At 44.3% G+C, this 19370-nt stretch overlaps 1 protein-coding gene across 10 annotated transcripts in view; it reads right to left on the reverse strand.

Moving 5' to 3' along the window:
* The window catches only part of ACACA (acetyl-CoA carboxylase alpha), a 229179-nt gene that overhangs the window by 125292 nt on the left and 84517 nt on the right, over positions 1 to 19370 (reverse strand). For 5 of the 10 annotated variants that reach the window (XM_075904774.1, XM_014581353.3, XM_075904773.1 and 2 more), the window contains 6 exons: positions 14643 to 14666; positions 10659 to 10802; positions 9489 to 9585; positions 7520 to 7627; positions 2492 to 2548; positions 2147 to 2191 (listed from right to left, as the gene is read on the reverse strand). In XM_075904774.1, the coding sequence (XP_075760889.1) occupies positions 2147 to 2191; positions 2492 to 2548; positions 7520 to 7627; positions 9489 to 9585; positions 10659 to 10802; positions 14643 to 14666 (475 nt within the window). The remainder of the gene's footprint in view (positions 1 to 2146; positions 2192 to 2491; positions 2549 to 7519; positions 7628 to 9488; positions 9586 to 10658; positions 10803 to 14642; positions 14667 to 19370) is intronic. The other 5 variants (XM_075904768.1, XM_075904767.1, XM_075904770.1 and 2 more) reach the window with 3 other exon arrangements.

The following is a 19370-nucleotide window of genomic DNA, read 5'->3' on the forward strand; positions in this document are numbered from 1 at the left end:
CAGGAATTACCATTGGAAGGATTTGTTAATCCGGAATAATGGGTGAGACCGTCAAACCTGCTGCCTCTCTCAACCCATGCCCCAGCTCCCTGGGGGTTCTTCTGGTTTTCTCTCTCTTTCTGATCAGCACCAGCCAGCAGCTGCATTCATTCACAGGCTCACAATCCATCCCCAGGTATCAACTTTATTCTCTAAGCTCCTGATGTTTTTTCTGAAGCCCAGGCTTCTTTGCACAAACACCCTGCGCTTCCCGTTTCCTTTCTAAAGCCACTGACTGACACACATCTATACACGCTATGAGCTGACAGGATTCTACCATTGGCTTTCCCCAATTGACCATTCAGTGGGTATTTCCTCTAGCATTTTGGAAAAGCTTTTGCCTGGAGGATAAACTCTCCTATTTCTCTGCAGAGCAGAGCCAACGACGCTAACTCGGGGATAAGAAAAATATTCCTAACACTAGATATTTCTAAAGGAAAAGCCAGAGGGTCTGTGAAGCATTTTGTCAACGTAGGCCACAAAGGCTCACCTAAAGAGCATAAAGGTGGTAGCAGAAAATGAATGATCCAATTGGCAAAGTAGAAAACTTCTGAACAGGGTGAGTACTGCAAGCAGACACACAAAGGGAACTTATTAGCCGCTGTTATTAAATTAACACATACAAATAGATTGTCAAAAACAGCTGCAATGAGACACTTTAGTGCAGGATTCATGGTGTGTTATTAACACCTTTCAATATTGATCATACTTTGCATCCGACAACATACTAGCTCTGGGTTAGAATGCAAGCACTCCCCATCTCCGTGGTGTGCATTCGCGTCACAATACACGGGTAATTCCCAAGTGAGGCTGCCCAAATTATCATGAAAGCAACAGAAGGCTTGTTGCCCGACCATTATTATTGCTGATGTTGGAATGTATTTTCCACATCGGGCTACTCAGCTGACTGCATTCCTTGCACACTCAAGTGCTCCTATCAACTTCAGGCTGGGTTGAGTGGATACACAAGGGGGAAGAGCTGATTTGTGCCCAATAGCGTCCTCTGGAGAGTAGGAATTAAACTAGCCCATTGTAGTCGAGGCACTTCAGAAGGGAGAGCTGCCCAGTGGTTTCAACACCAGACCACGTGCTGGCAATCCAGAGTCCAACTTCCAAAAGTCTGAGTTAATCTGAAAAGCTGGAAAGGAGCTTGGAGACCTTTGGATAATATTTATAATATTTTTAGGTTATAAAAGAACCATCTTAGAACAACCAAGGCCACCTTAAATTATATAGGTACAAATTCAGCCAGGAACATAAGTTACTAAGTAAATTAAAAGCATGTGAGTAGCTCCCCTGTAGTCAACAGAACTACTCGTGCTTGAAGTCAGGTGCCTAAGTACCTTGCTCAAATCAGGGCACTGTGGCTGGATTTAAATAGCGCACTAAAGAGTCACACCTGCATGACACAGTGGGGATTGTGTTCATTGTGTTTGCTTTGTTATGTTGCGTGTGATTCCTACTGTCCTGTGCTGTTCTGTAGTAACTCTGTGTGCGCCTCAGTTTCCCTGGGCACTGCACCCATGCCGGGCTAGGGATGGAAGTTTTGGGTGTGACTCACTGAGGGAGGCTGCCCAGGCCAGACATACCCAATGGCTCAGGCTGCCTTGTAACCTGAGCCTAGGTAGAAGATGCAATCAAGTGACATCAGACAACTCTGCCTGGGGGAAGCTGGACAAAGGAGGAGACGGGACTATCTCCGGGGCTGGGACTAGTTGCTCGGTGTGAGTTAGTCTCCATTGGCTTAGGATGCAGGGAGTCTAGCTGGCCTGGAGGTTGCAGGGATGTGGTCCAGGTCGCTGGCTCGGGGCTCCCCTCTCCACAAGTTGGATTGTACTGACTGCTTCTGGTTCCTGTGTTAACAGCAACAAGACTGTGCTACGCTGTCTCCCTGTGAACCAATAAACCTTCTTTTCTACCTGTTAGCTGAGAGTCACATCTGACTGGGGATGGGGGTAAAGGGCCCGGGTGACTCCTGCGACTTCCCCACGCCCCATGACACCTGCTTCTCCTTATTCATATGCAATGACCAGAAACACCTTATTTCCATGAACTGCAAAGAGGAGTTTAAGGCAAAATTATCTTGATTTGTTTTCCTTTTACTTACATGAAATCTTTGATCCACCTCATAGTTGACCTGTTTCCTGAAATCCTTATAAATCAAAGATAGAAAGACGGGGAGGGGGAGGAAGAGCAGAAGAAAGCTAGCAGTTAGTATTCAAATCAAATGCAAATTAAGACAAGATTACAAGTGACTCGAAGATTTTTCTTTTGTAATTGTCAATTTTCTCAAGCAAATTCACTGAAACAGTCTCAAGTTTTAGAGAATGAAGGCAACAAAGGCAGAACTAAAACTATAGTAAATGCAATTTTTAAATCTGAAAAATATTAAGATGATCATTTCATTATACAAATATAAAGCTTCCGACCAGGAGGGGAGATGTTAAAATACCTTTTGTGCTACAAGGAATGTCAGCCTTCGAATCCCATGATCAATCAGGACGGATTTCTGTAAAAGGGAAGGACAGCAAACAGAAGAACTGGTTTAACAGGGAAAAAAACCATAAGAATCAAATCAGACCAACAGCTTCTAGAAGGGGAGAGCTTCATGCCTCTAAACTGCAGACTTGCAATCCAGCCCAGCTTGGTGGTGACTGGAAGTTCTTATCAGATGGTTGCTTAGCAGCACCTGGGAGCAAATGCAATGAGTCTCAGTCCTGTTTGGAGGGGAGAAGAATCCATATAACAACCACATTTGGCACCAGCTGGGAAGCTTCTTGTCTAGCTCTGCAGGGAATTAATTGTTCAGGGAATTGTGTTACTAGCAATGGAGTTACTTCGACAGTAAGCTATTTGTGGGAAGAGACCATCTTTTTTTCTGTGTTTGTACAGCACCTAGAATAGTGGTCCAAAACTTGGGGTTCTAGATATTATGGAAGTAAAAATGAGGGGGCTATGCTCACCAACCCGCCCCCCCTTTAGCGCTTTTGCGCACAGAAAGCGTGTTGACATCATTCTGTCGCCAGGCAGGAAAAACTTTTTTAGAGAGAGACACAATGAATCATTACAACATGGGGCTCCAGCAGTTTTCTTCAATGTTAAAACTGAGCTTCAAAAGCCAGACGAATTAATCTACAACATAGATGACAAGAGGCAGGAGAGGTTCCCTTTCTGCCTTGGTCAGGGAAACCACATTAAAACAATAATCTAAAGCAGTATACATAGTCATGAATTTATACAAGCGCATGGGCTTGCAAGGCATGTTCCAATATAAAGATTTCAGAGGGGTAGCCAAGTTAGTCTGTAGAGGATAAACTTTAAAAAAACAATTTTTTAAAAAACCAACATTTCTGTTCTGTGTTGGTACAACACCAGAATTAAGGGGTCCTGGTCTGTGACTGGGGTTCCTGCATGGTATGATAAATAATAAACAATATTATCCTGCCAAAAAGACTTCAGTATCAACAGGCCTAAGTTCTACAAACCCTTGCTCTGAAGGGCAGCCTTTACACATGCAAATAATCCATGGAGCAATTCACGCCAGCAAGGATTACAAAGGGTTGACGGATGGGGCCTTAATGTAGATCAGCAGTTCCCAACCTTTTCCAGACAGGGACCCATTCTGACAATTCAGGAAGACTTGGGGACCCAAGGCAATTCAAAAACAGGGGGAGAAGAGGGGACAGAGCGACCTGGGGACACAGCCACCTGGGGACACACTTGGCAACCCTTTTGAAATGTAATGGCGACCCATATTTGGGTCCAGACCCATAGGTTGGGAAACCCTGATGTAGACTGTAGAAGTAACAATGTTAAGAATGGAAAGTGGGAAGAGAAGAGCGAGATGGAAAATCATCCTGGGTTTGGGAATATTTTATCATAGTCTAAAATAGTCACGTATTAGAAGGTTGGCATAGAAGCTAGGGAAGTAAAATTCCCGTTACAAAGTTAACCCGTTAAACATTTTGCTTAACCAGTTGCTCCAGCCAGACCGGGCTGAGCCCGCCATACCGCGCCAGTGGCCTGGAGAACAAGATCCCAGTGACTGGTGATCTGGAGATCCAGCTCAGAGGCACAGCGAGTTCTGGACAATGGGAGAGAAGACCACAGGGATCTGACCAGCTGGTTAAAGGAGAGGCAGAGAAGAGGGGGGCCCAGGCGACCTTGTTTACCTGGACAGAAGACAAAGGACAAGGGAGGAGCTGCTGGAGAGGGATATCGGAGGCTTCTCTGGAAGGAGGGGGTTTCTGCATGGGGCAGAGGGAGCAGGCAGAGCCCATCTGGTTGTAATTGTTCCTTTGCTGAGGGAGTCAAGGCCTACAGGCCCTGAGTGCTCCTATGCGGTGTTCAGATGCTCAATAAACCAGCCTGTTTTATGCTGGCTGTGTCTCGCTGTGGCCTAGAGCAGTGTTTCTCAACAAGTGGTATGAGTAATCTCGGGGCACTCGAGAGAAGTCTGGGGGGTACGTCCACACAACTGAAATTTGGAGAAAACTGAATTTTGGTTTTGGTTTTATTATTTTTGTACTTTTTACACCCAAACATTTCATCGCCCGCCCAGCTACGATTAAGTTGTTTAAACAAATGTGTTGCAATGGTAGAAAAACACATGTGTGCGTCTGCAAGGTAGGTACTGGGAGTACTTAGAATTTTTTTATATTTTTTTAAAAGGGGTACTTTATAAAAAAAAAGGTTGAGAAACACTGGCCTAGAGAACAGGGTTGAATTATTCCCTCTAGGAGTGGATGCCCTGGGGTTCCAGAAAGCGGGGGCCCATGGCAAGAGAGCGTCAGACATGCTGGAGGCTCAGAGAGGTGCAGTCTAAGGAGGTGGAGCAGCTTAATCCCCAAGAGAGTGGACCCCCAGAATGGGCTGTTGCACAGAGGGGGGGGTCCCCCTGGGGACCGTACCAGCCAAGCGCAGGTATGACCGATGAGTCTGTGACACGGTTATATGGAAAAAAAAGACAAGATGACATGACAAAGCAAGGACAAAGGACTGAGTACGGCAGGAGTAGTAAAAAAAAGTTGGGTTGGGTTTTTTTAAATATGATTTATAGCAAAGAGATTGTTAAGTCAGTAAAGTGGCCCAGAGCCAAAATGTAGGTGAATACTGCCCATGATGTTTATCATGCCCGCTGTCCCTTTGAAATTAGTTTAGATCTCACGGTCATTTTGTTCCTGTTTCTGCTTTCTTTCCCCACCCCATCCCCCCTTTCTAATTTAAAATGAAAAGGAGAGTGAAAAGGGGGGAAAAAACACCTCAGCATGGCCAAGAACAAACCCATCCCTTCTGGCATGGACTGAAATGTTTTACTAAGGTTAAGCCCTTTGAAAATGAGCATCAGGGACTATATTCATGGCAAAGGAAGAAAATAACTTTAATAATGCCATGATTTACAAAGCAAAAATTGTTATTGCTTTTAAAATTCCACAAGTGGCAGACAATAACAGCATAGCAACAGGATTCTGATTACATTGTAATAATGTAGGTCTCACAGCAAGTCCACAGCTATTACTGAGCGATTAGGCAGCAGCACCTGGAGAAACTCCATTTACACTGACTGCCTCAATCTCCGCCACAAGTCATTTACAAGTATATGATCCTAATTCCTATTAAAAAAAGCCACACACAACATGCTGGGACTGGAAGATTATTTGGACAATTTGGATCAACCTATATGATCGTTTAATGTGAGGGGGTGTTTTATTTCTTTTTTCCTTCCATAAAACGCCTGGAGCACAATCATGCAAATGAAAAACAAAACTAGTTTTGTTTTACTTTTTTAAAGAGACAGTTAAATTCAGAATTGGACTGAACGCACACAGGGATTCTTATACGCTTCCAGTTCATTCGGCTCTTTGTACGGAAAGGAGAGTTGTATTGTGCATATTGTTATGTGGTTACCTAATGACTAGCACTGCTATAACCTCAGAAGTCACCGCATTCAATACACAGCCCACAGGAAACACCTATTTTACCAGCCCCTTTTGCCATCTCCCAGTAGGGAGCAGGGGTTAGAAACCACACTCCCCACAATCCCGCTCAGGGCCATGTCAGAGCTGTCATGGGGTCTGCAGGGTCTGCGTGCATGACGGGATATTCACTGGGAAGACAGTAGAGGGGTTTTCCATGTCAGGCTAAAGGGAAGCCAAGGCCCACTATGGAGGGAAAAGGCATGATACAGAGAAGCAGCTGCTAACTCGTGTTAGCTCAGAGTGACCACAAATGTCGAACCTAGTCCATCGCTGAAGTGAATGGGAAGCCCTGCTCTAAGAAGAGAGAAGCCAAATTTACTAATTAGATACGCACAGTGCCAAAGAAATCAAGCTAGTGGAGATGGAGATGATACCATGCCAACAAGTACTACTGATTTTGATTAGATTAAGGATGTCATGCCACATGCACAAGTTATTTTGATGTCATCTTAGACGTTTGTTACATTGGAAACTCTACTGCATAATTTGGGACAATGACAGTTATTTGATGCAGTTCAGGCTGACATGGGGGAGGACAGTGTATCTTGCTCCTTTAGACACCAGATTAATAGCAAAGCTTCGCCAGACTCATTTAAAACTATAAGTAGCATTTACCAACAGAAACTAAAGAGAAAGACTTTTCAGCTGATGGATTCGGATGCACCATTAGACAACACAAAGGGCACTCTGTTATTCAGTTCCTTCCCCAGAGGCATGAGGAAACTGTAGCTACATCTAATTAGAGAAATTATATGGTTTTAGATTTGATAAATTAAGCATTTCACTGTTCCATTTATATATTTATTTTGCAAGATATCTGGGAAATGCACACAACTTTTTTCCAAGAGAAAATGTCTCCCTAGAGCAGGGGTAGGCAAACGGGCCACTGCAGGCCATATCCAGCCCATCAAGCAAGTTGATCTGGCCCGCGGAGGCCCTGCCACTCCCCCCACCCCCAGGCCAATCAGAGTCTGGGGGGGGGGGGGGAGAAGCGTGCAATGTCTTCTCCTGCCCTGCCCCCACCCTGCAAGGAGTGCATGGCATTTAGAAGCGCTGCATGATCCTGGCAGGACAGGAGGAGACTCTGCGCGCTCCCCATGCCCCCAGGCCAGTCAAGCCCACAGAGGCCCTGCCACTCCCCTTGCCCCCAGGCCTTGGGGTCAGCAAGTGGGGGGCATGTGAAGTCTCCTCTCACTGGGTACAGGTACCTAGAGGGAACCACCAGCTGTTCTGAATAGCTGGTGATTTTCTCTGGCAGAAGATGGGGGGGGCAAAGACTTTGCATGCGCCTCCACCCCCAGACCAATCAGGGTCTGTGGGTGGGGCAACACAGAAGTGTCCTGGCTCTGCCCCTTCTGCCGGAGGCCCCGCCCCCTTCTGGGGCAGCCCGGGGCCATTTAAAAAATTTCTGAAGTGGCCCCCAGTCAAACATTATTGCCCACCCCTGCCCTAGAGTGTCACAATAATATTGGTAAGTAGGTTCACGCTGAACACCCATTCACCTTGCTTTGTGTGAATGCCCTGAACGTGGCCGCCAGCCCATCATCATCAATGTCACAGTCGGTTTTAATCGCAACATTCAGGATGTGAATGGGTTCGTCTCTGGCATTCTGTAATTGAAAGAAAGCAAGCCTAATAAATCAATTATTAACAAAAATGTTACATTTCTATAACCTCTCCATCAGAAAGGCTCCCCAGCTACAAATACACCCGTAATAAAATGCAACTACCTCTGGGAAAGAGGTCAGCATCTAACCAGCAGGCTGAACCAAAGTAAAAGAAGGGGAAATTCTTGACCTAAAACACTGTGGAAATCCCTACCCTCACCTACACTACTGGGGGATCTTTGATGTCCACCGACAGCAGACTGAAGCTTCATTCTGAAGTTCTCCTGAAGGCTCACGCACGTTAAACTGTTTTGACAGAAAACACTGGTTTTCAAAGGAGTGTGGGTGCACCAGGAATACAAAGGACCTGATTCTGCATGTATGTAGCATTACTACAATGTCTTTGTAGGGCACAGGGAGAATTTTAGCACCAACAAAAGTAGCAAAATTCAAAAGGGAAGGGAAGTTCCCTGCACGGAAGCTAAGCAGCATATTTTCACAGCTGCAGTGCAATAGGACATTATGGAAGCTCAGCTAAAACAGAGCCATGAAAAACTAACTTGCTTAATACTCAAGAACTTGCACATACTGGGTATCAATCAACAGAAAACAGTACTTGGTTAAGACTAGGGGGAGGCAGATAGCACAGAAGGAGGAAGTTACAGAGGAGAGCGAGAACGAATGAGACTAGACTTATCCCACACGCAAACATCAGGACAAATGCTCTGGTGTGAAATCCACTCGTGCAATGATTTACTCCACATCAAAGCTTCCAGCCTGCTAAGAGGGTTGTGGAGCTGCTGCCTGTCCCTCTGAGGCAGGGCTACTCAACATGCGGCCCGTGGGCCACATGCGGCCCCAGCCCACTTCTTTGTGGCCTGCAGTGCAGTTTGAGTTTACGTTGGGCTCAACATGCAGCCTGCAGGTGGGGTTCTTTGAACACGGCCTCCACTGGGAACACGCTCCACAACGGCGAGTCAATAGAATGGTCTTTTGTTGAGATGCATTTTAGTAGTTACATTCCTGGACTGTCATTGCTCATTAAAAGTGCTGTCATGGGGTGGAAATGGGGTAAATGTTGCATTGTATTAATATCAGCAGAACTGACTTAAATGGGGCCTGCGTGTTGTGTAGTCTTGCCTTAATCTTTGTATTCATGCCCGTCAGTGTGAAAGAAGCTATTTGCACGTGTATTTGCATGTATATGCAACCACACTTCAGTTGCGGCCCTCGGCATGTGCTGTGAGTATCATTGTGGCCCCTGGGGCTTCCGAAGTTGAGTAGCCCTGCTCTAAGGAGAGTGCCTCTTGCATCACTATTATCACCCAGCTATTCCCTCTGAATCTGGGGACTCCTTTCACCTTTCCTCCCCAAATGGAGTTGGCACGGGAAGCAGAACAGGAGATAAAGAACTAAATGCCACAGAGGGTATCCAGAATGGGCGTTAAACAGAGACTAATGAAGGTCTGACTACAAGAAAGGGTTCAAACACTCTTGACAACCTTCCTACACGTCTAGAAGGCCAGGTTCCACTGCCAAGGGACCACATTTTCAGTCACTACACTGACTTTAAGGGAGTGATTATGGATTTACTTGGACATAACCACGATAAGAGTCTGGCCCCGTGGTTAGAATGGAATAAGGAAAAAGCCCATCTATTCAAGTGGCTTTGAACTCCCTACAGCAGAAAAACAAACTAGATACAAAATTCAAGGGGCTACTCATCCTCCTCCCACTAACACAAATGAAAAAAATCCCACTGAAGCCAGCAAAAAAGTCTAGACCAGAGTGTGCAAAAACCTGGAAAAATGCACTTTCTATCTCTGCAACATGCAAGGAGTCTGGAAAGAAAGGAACACCGTACCTTATCTTCTTCATACAAGGAAGCGTGGCCAGCCTCAGGAAAGGTTGGGCTTTGGGGAGGAGAGTCACAGAAGCAACCCATCACTTCATCAAAGATTCTAAAACATAGCCAAGAAACACTAGCTGTAGGTAAACTACTCCCAACTCACCTGCTCCAAAAGTACACTCAGTCACCCTACCCGTACCATCTTCATGAAGCAGAGAGAGAGAAAAAAAAATCATTCCTCCTGTCTGCAGACTTCAGAGCTGATTAAATGGAAACACTGTCCAGTACAAAAGCTTTAAAATCAGGAGGTGGACTTAAACTTCTGTGAAAGCACGCAAGCAAGTTAGCTATATTGTTTAATATATAAGCTGCTGGTGTCCGTATCATCATTCTTGAGGTAACGGAGGAAAGCCTGCGATGAGAGCCTTGACAGCCCAATGCAATTGCCCCTCTCCCAGGGGTAATGCATCAGTATACTTCAAGAGATAGATACTGAATGCATTTAATCAAAAGATGTATCATCGCTTGTGCGGTTTACTCCAGTGTTCTGTTTCATTTCTCTTGACATTTCACTCATCACGACACAGCTGGCGTCTTTTGCTCTTGGCTCATAGTCTGGGCTTTTTCTTTGTGTGTTTCATAATGCATGGGGGCCAACACACCCTGAACAAACAGATATCATTGTGGTACAACACCCCCCAAAGACGAGACTATGACCCTTCCACCACCTGTCATCAGGAGCCTGCAGACATCTGGTTTCTTACGGCTGTTGGGGTGAGTCCTGTGGAAAATTCATAGGCTCTGCTTTGTGGGGCATTTCCAGATAGATGCACAAGCCCAGAAGGTTTAAGACCATCTATATGTGCATGTGCACAAACATACATCCAATGTTGGGGAGCAGGGCTTAACTCCAATAAGCAAAGTTTAAATGCTTATGTGAACCCTGACTGCCAAAATGCAAGATTCTGTGATTGGATGCAAACTGTTCTTTAGGGTGGAACCTCCAGCTAGTCCAGCCAGACAAGTAGGGGCAAGGCTCCCCCAACATTTGGCAATTTCAGAATTTCTATTAAGACTTGAAGTTGGGTACTAAAAAGACAAAAGGCTATGACTGATCACCTTTGACCTCTCTGAATACTCTACTGATGAATGCATGCCCAGAACACCCAGTACCCATATCCTTACCTGACAAAGTCTTCAAATGTCCGGAAGGAGACCATTCCGCCCATCCGTTGGCACGGTGGGGTGAATGAGTTGTCCAGCAGCACATCACTCACACTTGCTACATGGACCATCCCGTAATGATTGAGGTTGGAGGAGAAGGACATTCTAAATGGCAATGCAAGCAGAGTATTATTAGGGGACTGGACGGGGAGAGAGGGGGAGACAAGGTAATTTTTTTGTATTTGTTTTGCAATTGTTTGAAATGCTGAAATGTACACAGTGCAACTAGGCTGCAGGTGAATTAACCCTTTCGCTATTGGGGTGGCAAACTTGCTCTGCTATCTTTACCAAGCTGTAAGTTCACCAAACTCACTGGAACAAGGCCGTACACCAGGTAGTCGGAGTAACAGAACTGCGTTCTACTTGGACATACTTGGAACAAAGCAGCAGTCAAGAAATACCATTATTCCCCTTTAAGAATTGCGCTTACAAGTGAAAGATGACTGTGCAATGCCAAAGCCATTTTTCTCCTGTACCTATGCTATGCACGTTACAGATGAAGCATTCACAGATAAACACAAGAATGATTCTAAGGTTATGGCATTTGAAAGGTTTAGTAAATCTTTACAAACAACATTAAAACATGTATTGAAATAGATTATTCTCTCTGTTAGACAATGCCATGGGACACTTGCTATAGGTTTGGTCGGACTCCCAACCCCACCTCCTTTTCCAAAATGTTGTCAGTGAGGTTATAAAACACTTCCATCATCTTAGGCTCTCTCAAACTCCCAGAGAAGGTATGGTGGTGTAGTGACTTCTCCAGAACGCTCTATTGGGACCCATGTTCTCTCACATGCTCACCACTTGCTTTCATATGCTAAACAGTGTCTTATTACAGTGCCTTCCACTTAATTCAATCAATGATTAATTTGGTCCTCTTTCTAATTTGACCAGTTCCTCAGAAAGAAAAACCTCTTTGCATTAAGTTCAATGCCACTTCTACCCTGTCGCTTTGATTGGTTTTGACTGCCTGAAAGTAGGAATGGCTGAATAATTCAAATTGCTGGCTATGGGATGCACCCATTTAAGGCAAGAGGACAATGAAAGGGAAGGAAGAGCAAAGGTAAACAGAAGCTGCCTTGGTCAGACATTGCGACTGATATCAAAAACCCCACTGTAGGATGAGACGCACCAGGGCGATGATATTGCTCATAACGAAGAGCCAATTTCTTATTTCAATCAGAGCCATCAGAACAAATTTGAATGAAATAAGGGGAAGACACTACATAGACTTCCATGTAGTGGGAGAGCAGGTCATCTTAATGGAACTATCAACATTATTATCCGCCCCGAGTCTGATCCTGTGCATACAAGGATTTGTCTACGGCTGTATTAGTCTACACTAGAGAAGGTGTAAATTTTCGTTCACACTAGCATGTCACACACTAGCTGGCCTGCGTGAACCCTGCTGGCACTCACATCAAGTTCCTTAATGAAACCTAACTTAGCCCTGTTTTAAACAGTCCGAGGAAGCTTTTCGCATGCCCCAGCAGGATCCACACGGGTTAGTCAGCATGCCACATGCTAGTTCATGTGAAACTTTACACTCCATTGGTGTTGGCTAAAGTACGATGTAGACAAACCTACCGAGTCAATGTCACATTTCCCATTGAATTCAATGGGAACAAACTGGGCCCTAAATACCATCCTATCAAAAGATATTGAATCTTTTCTCAAAACTTGTGACCTCAAACTGAGGGATGGCAGAAAAAGCCACTCACACCGAGACTATGTCTACACTGCAGGTATTTGTCGGCAGACAGCATGCTCTGCTGACACTTTTCGTGTAAGAAGTTTTTGCGCAAAAACAAGCAGCATAGTCGGGTCAGTTTTGCGCAAAAAAACCTTTCGCACAAGATCCCTTATGCCTCAAAAAAAGAGGTCTACAGGAGCTTGCGCAAAAGGGGTTTTTGGCGCAAAACAGACCCACCTACATTGCTTGGTCTTGCGAAAAAGCATCAGCAGAGAATATGCAAATGACAGCGTGACAAATGCTAAAGAGTGCTTCATTAGCATACTCTCTGCCAACAAATACCTGCAGTGTAGACATAGCCTGAGTGAAAGGAGTTCTATGAAAATTAGTTAGGCATCCTCCCACTATCAACTGGGATCTGTTTTTCCTGTTCTGTAACGAATTTCTGGTAAATCTTTTTACACAAGCGTTTTGCTTATTCAGGGTGGTCTGTCGCAGACTAATCTGAATTCACGGAGGCTATGTCTAGACGACATGACATGCCTCTGTCGAAAAAGGGATGTAAATTAGGCAAATCAAAAGTGCAAATGAAGTGGAGATTTAAATATCCCGCGCTTCACTTGCATAAGTGCGTCACAGCACTTTTTCAAAAAAAGGGTATTTCGAAAGTGAAAGCACCGTCTAGACGTGATTCTTTCGAAAAAAGTACTAGTACAGGATCTTTCGAAAAAATTTTTTCCAAAAGAACCGCATCTAGTTGGTGTTCACTTTCGAAATACCCTTTTTCGAAAAAGCGCTATGATGCAATTATACAAACGAAGCACGGAATATTTAAATCCCCGCTTCATTTGCACTTTCGATTTGCCTAATTTACATCCCTCTTTCAACAGAGGGATGTAGTCTAGACATACCCAGAGGGAGCAAGTTTTCAAAGCCACTCTGTCATATGCCCCACTACATCATACGGCATGGATCATACGTTAGCTCTAAAGAGACACCTTACTGCTGGATATCAACTGGTCACATCCATGACAAGGACAGTGTTTAATATCACTCTCTTTCATTCACCCAAATGTTCAGAAATATAACATCTCTGCTTTTATATTTGTGCCCCAGCAGGGACCCTAAACCAGCAAAACACTTAAGCACACACTTATGTTAAGCATGTGAATAACCCTACTGAAGTCAAGCACGTGCTTAATTTGTGTTGTTGGATCAGGTCTCAATTTTACAGCAGGAAGAAATAAAGAGCCCAAATACAGCAACATGCAGAATTCCTACACACAGGAGTACGCTCAAAATACCAAATGATAGATTCCCAATGCTAAATTCAAAATTTTAGGAGTTTTTCTTTTTTTTAAAAAGCACAAAGTCTAGCAAACACATCCAAGAACATGTTCTAAGTGCAACAATCAAAAGTTATATATTAAAACAGCTTCTGCTTTTGAAACAACTCTAGGATTTTGCACCTAATCTCAAATCAGGAATCAGAAAGCCTTCAATACCATTTTCCCCCGCTAAACACGCTGCTAAACCATAATAAATGGTAGGCATTTGAGCTCTGAAATAGCAAAGTTTTCCAAGACACCTGTTTTCATGTACATTTCTTCCCTCTAATGTGAGAACATTAAAAAATGATTACTATGTTTGTATATTATTCAAAACCACTAACATTTTTGGATTGAGAAATGGGGGGAGGGCAAGTTAAATATCTAAAAATCAAACAAAAACATGCTGTCAGCTGATTAAGGAGTACCGTCATTGAGTGGATGAGGGGTGATAGATGTGCTGGAACCCATCAGCAAATTCTAAGTCTGAGACCACAGCAGCGCTGAATACGCTTCATCTTACCTACCAGGCTTTGGCTCTCCTAGAATTCAACATCTATGTCATTGTGATATCCTATCAGAGTGTCAGTGGCCATAATCCAAGGGAAGGAAAGTTTTCTGCTGGGATACTCGTTTTGTATGTTGCATCAGGAAAGCTGAGCCCATTAGCAAATTTAGTTTTCTAGCTTGCCACATGCAAAGCTATCTTTAAAAAGTTTTTTTGAAGCTGAAAACATGTTTAAAATAACAAAAAAGGGGGGAGGGAAGGGGAGAGGATAGATAGGGAATACAGTTATGGGTCAGAGAGTACCACAGAAGGGTAAGAATTACAAACAGAACATGCTAACATGTTAAATATTAGGCTATATGTTTTCTAGTCTACCTTTCTTTTCAAACCTTAGAAGAGGATGAGTACCATACCTGTTTAGCGTGGGGATGTTCCCTCTGTAATCAAACAACCACAGTTAGTTACAGATTGGTTAGTGAAAGCACTAATAAAAGAACTGTCATTCGAGCCGGTATCTAGACCAGCAACCACACATTTATATTCACTGGCCCGGAATTTGTTGCACAATCCAGAAAGAGCCAATGAGATTCTGTCTCAAAAAGAAGAGACTCACTATTTGACCTAGCTTGCAGCAAGCGGCTGCTGTTGAGACGAGTACACCAGAATGTATTTATCCACCGCAAGAAGCAAATAGCAACATCTCAAAGAGAAACACAGTGAATTTGCAAGGTACCTTGCATCTCTACAGCACAGTTCATCAGATTGCCTCATGGCACATTGCAGACAGAAAGCAGGTCTCAAGCCACAATGCAAGCACCCCCACGTGACATGAGTCAACTGAAGTAGAGACAACAAGCGACCAAGCCACACAGCAAGTCCACAGGAAGTCCAGAAAAGGAACCCAAGTCCTGATAGCCAAACCTTTACCTCTAATCAGCAGCCCATAAGCTGGTTCCCAAAAAAGTGCAAAAGGAAAAATGAATATAGGAGGATAAGGGAATTGAAATATACACACAATAGCAAACTTTACTATTTAAGCTGGCTATGGGAATGAACAAGCACATCTTAGGAATTAAATTCTTCTATTATATTATGTCAAACTGATTGTTTGGATTTCCCACAACAAAAACAATAAGTAGAGCAGAAAAGGAATAAGGGGCATCTATTTCCTTGCAGTGACTAGAATGGCATAGGCCATGGTAGATACATGCATGAAAGCAGGGGATTGCATTCATGTATGTGGTCTGAGGTTCAAAATACTAGAGAAGATGTAATCCAAAAAAGCACATACACGGAAAGCACATTCCTCCCTTACAACAACAGATCAATGAATGAGAACAGACTAATACCAAGGCTTAGGAGACAATTGTAACAAGACTCTTCAAGCTCTAGGCGATCCAGCCTCAAAGTTCCCTCCTATTAATTGCTAGTAAGAACCCCATCAAACATTATTTTGAGATGTTTAGGAACCGCTACGTTTTTCTAGTCACAGTACCAGATCCAGTCCCTACATCTGGATCTCCTCAAGGATCTGTTTTGTCACTAGAGAGATGCACTCACTATGTAGTATCTAGTCATTGTAACAACCATTGAATGTGACTATAAATCAGTATCTGACCACGGTTTGGGCATGGGCATTTACTGGGCTTACATTAGGAAGACAGAGGGACCAGCACAAGTCAGCCCTTAGCTTTACTGTCAATGGTACACAGAGGTGCACTACTCATTTTCCTCTCCAGAAGTCAGTGCAGTGTGTTTAATTTTAAAAAAATTCTAAAAAGAACTGGATGTCCCCATACTTTATGCACATATTCCCTAAGGCTCCCTGGAAGGCGCCATATACTGTCAGGAAATGGACAAAGAAAGAGCTAGGTTTGAAATCAAAGCCAATTGTGTGCCCCCATCTCTCGCAGGGAGGTCTCTGCTGTCGGACTCTAGAATTGTTTAAGTTTCAGAGGGGTGGCCGTGTTAGTCTGTAACTTAAAAAAACTTCAACAATGAGTGGTCCTGTAGCACCTTACGGACTAACAAAAATATTATTTTTTAAGACTCTGAAGAAGTGGGTTGTGCCCACAAAAGCTCATGATACTATAACTAGATTTGTGGTCAGTCCTCCCAGCACGTGGCTGAAACAGAATCTCATTGAAGAGAACACAAGATCAGTAACATGAGACCTTAGAGCAAAGGACGATGGGGGGGGGGGGGTTAAGATATACATTATTTGCCGTGTATGCAAGCTATTGCCACACAGTGTGACGTTGTAATCACATGGTCAAATCCAAGTGCAACTGAATATATCGTAATCCAGACTGTCCTGTTTCTAGCTGTTTGGAGATTTGGGGGATGGATTTTGTTCAGTTTATACATAATTTAATACCATAAAGGACTTTTATACATCAGGAATTGAATTGTGCATTATTTACCACACATCAAGAGGTCAAGTTTTGGCCTTTTCAAAATAATCAGAAGAGTAACGAGTATTACGGTGGTAAGTAATCCACTCAGTGGGCTATGCTCTTGGGTTTTGAGACCGTACAGGAAGTTGAACTTTAGCCTCCAAAAACATCAGCGGCAATGCAAGGTGCTAATCCAACCTCGCTTTGCTCTTGTAACAAAGTAACAAAACACTCGAAGGCTAAAGAAATGCCCGGTTTGTAGCACAACTACTAAGTTGAGAGTAAATATTTCCAGGAAAGAGACAGCAAACTCCTTCACCTTAGCACCATCCTCTTGTACTTAACCCTCTTCTCCTAGTCTGGGGAGAGCATCTTTCTCAGCATGAATCCAAACACCTAATCAGGCAGCAGTTCACTGCCTGCTGCCCTGTTAAGCTTGCTGTTCCAATCTGAGTTTGCTTTTTGCCTCTCTTTTTACAAGAGTTCCCTTGTGAAAATGACAGCAATGCACGCCGAGAGCCACTGCTGTGACTGAGTGCCTGCATAGGGCAAAGCTTTCAAAATCAGGCAGCAAAGCACAATCAGCAGAGGTCAGCTGAGCAACACACTTGAAGTTCCTCACAGCAGTACTGCAGGTGAAAGAACAATTCCATGGGCTGTGACCGGAGGCCTTCCTTCTTTTCCACAGAAGGCTGCAAAACATGCCCTGAACCATCCGTTTTGACTGGAGTTTTCCTGTCCCTCCTGCTTTCCCCGGCCCTCCCCCACCATTTCAGCCATACTGAATCCATTACTGATGCCCAATTTGCATAAAAGTGTCATTGTTCCATTCAGTTTGCTGCCACTTCAATAGCCCCTGTTTTTGCTCGGCTGGAAGATTCCGTCCTTTCGGAAACAGACAAGCCAAGGGAGCTGCAGCACATTACGGCTGCCTGCTGTCTAATTAACATCAAACCCACAGCATGAAACTACAGGGATTTACAGGTGTCCTGGAATCATTTCCCCCTCTTCCCTCCTGATATCAGCTCATCTCCTGCTACAAGGAGGGGACCTCGGGCTACTTAATGATACACTGGGAGTTCTATACTCAGCTCTCCAGGCTTACACAGCTCAGGTTCCAAAGGAGCACAGTTGATTTTATACCCAGAGTCAAGTGATTGATGCAAGAGGTTGTTTCAATAACAACTTAAGCCTGCAGAAAAGCTCCCATTTTGCCAGACATTCAAGTCTTATGAGCAGGTCACCATAACAGTGAGGGCTATTTTGTTTCTTGCCCAGGCTGCAAGCACAATCCACTGCTCCAGAAGAACACAGACACTAGCTTCTGAGTCTTCCATGAAAGGACCTACTGAGCACAGCAGTACAGGTCTTCAGCTACGCCCACTAACTTTCACCTCGACAGCTAAGGAAGAGGCAGGCAAAAACATCTAGGTGACCCACCAAAAGAAAGCAGAGCTAAGGAGAAACCATACAGCACTTCAAATCTCAGAAATTAGAAATGCTAGAAATCTCAGCAAAGAGGCCAGCCAACCTCTTCTAGGCACAGAGAGAGGGTTTTGACAAGCACACAGATACAAGCAGGTTCAGTGAGGGATGTACCTTAGGTGCCTTTGAAATGCAAAGACATCTAATGACTAAGGCTAAATTATGCTCTAGGAAGTCAGAACATAGCCCTGAAGAATGACTACAGAGCTACAGACATCTACGTGAATGTATTAAACAGGTAACATATAGGCAAAGTCACATGCATAGATATAGGCCCTGCACAGATACAAAATTTGTATCTGCACTTGATCCATAGATATGGTCTGCCGATATCTGCCAATAGAAAGCAAATACCTGCAAGGCTCTAGATATAAAATTTGGATCCACATCCATCTACAATCTGCAAGCATGATCCATGGATATAAAGAGGATATCCACATATCTGAAGAGCTCTACATATATACCCAACACTTGTATATACAACAGATACATCTAAGTGTGTCCTTACTGGTGCATGTATATTTATAGATGCTATATAGACATTGGATTTTACGTGCATACACATGACGAAAGTCTCAAGTGACTCAAGGGATTGACAAATTAGTTGCTTAACAAAGGCCATCAAGTAATAAATGCAGAGCTGAAAGCTCTGTCTAACTGGTCATATTTTAGGACAGTCTCTAAAAACTATAGTCTGCTTAAGAAAGAGGGCGGCTTGTACTGGTTTAATTGCATAATGCAGAAAAGCGTGGCTATCCCCCTACACTCATAACTTTCCCCCAGTGTAGTAGCAAAAGTTTATTTGGATTACATAGCAACTCAATTCCTTAGCATCGCAAAGATCTGTACCTGTAGGGTGACCGTATTTCCCCATGTGGAATATGGGACACCAAGGGGGGGACCTGCTGGTGCTCAGGGCTACAGCCCTGCAGGGGGCCGGAGAGGAGCCAGAAACTCTCAGGGATCCATTGGCTGAAGCTCCAAGTGCCGGCAGCTCCCCGCCTACCCTGCCCTGCCGCAGGGATGAAGTTCATCCCCACCGCATGCAGAGTGGGGGGGGGGGGGGGGGGGGGGGGGGGGGGGGGGGCGCACCGGTGCTGGGGGCTTCAGAGGATGAAGCACTGAGTGCTGGCCCTACCCTCTGCAGGGGAAATACAGGACCATGTGCCTGTTGGTTTTTGTTAAGTCAGAAGGCCTGGAGGAGACCTTAAATAAGGGACTGTCCTGGTAAAAATGGGATGGATGGTCACTGTATACACA

This window comes from Pelodiscus sinensis, chromosome 21 (genome assembly GCF_049634645.1).
Source record: "Pelodiscus sinensis isolate JC-2024 chromosome 21, ASM4963464v1, whole genome shotgun sequence".
Classification (NCBI taxonomy): Eukaryota; Metazoa; Chordata; order Testudines; family Trionychidae; genus Pelodiscus; species Pelodiscus sinensis.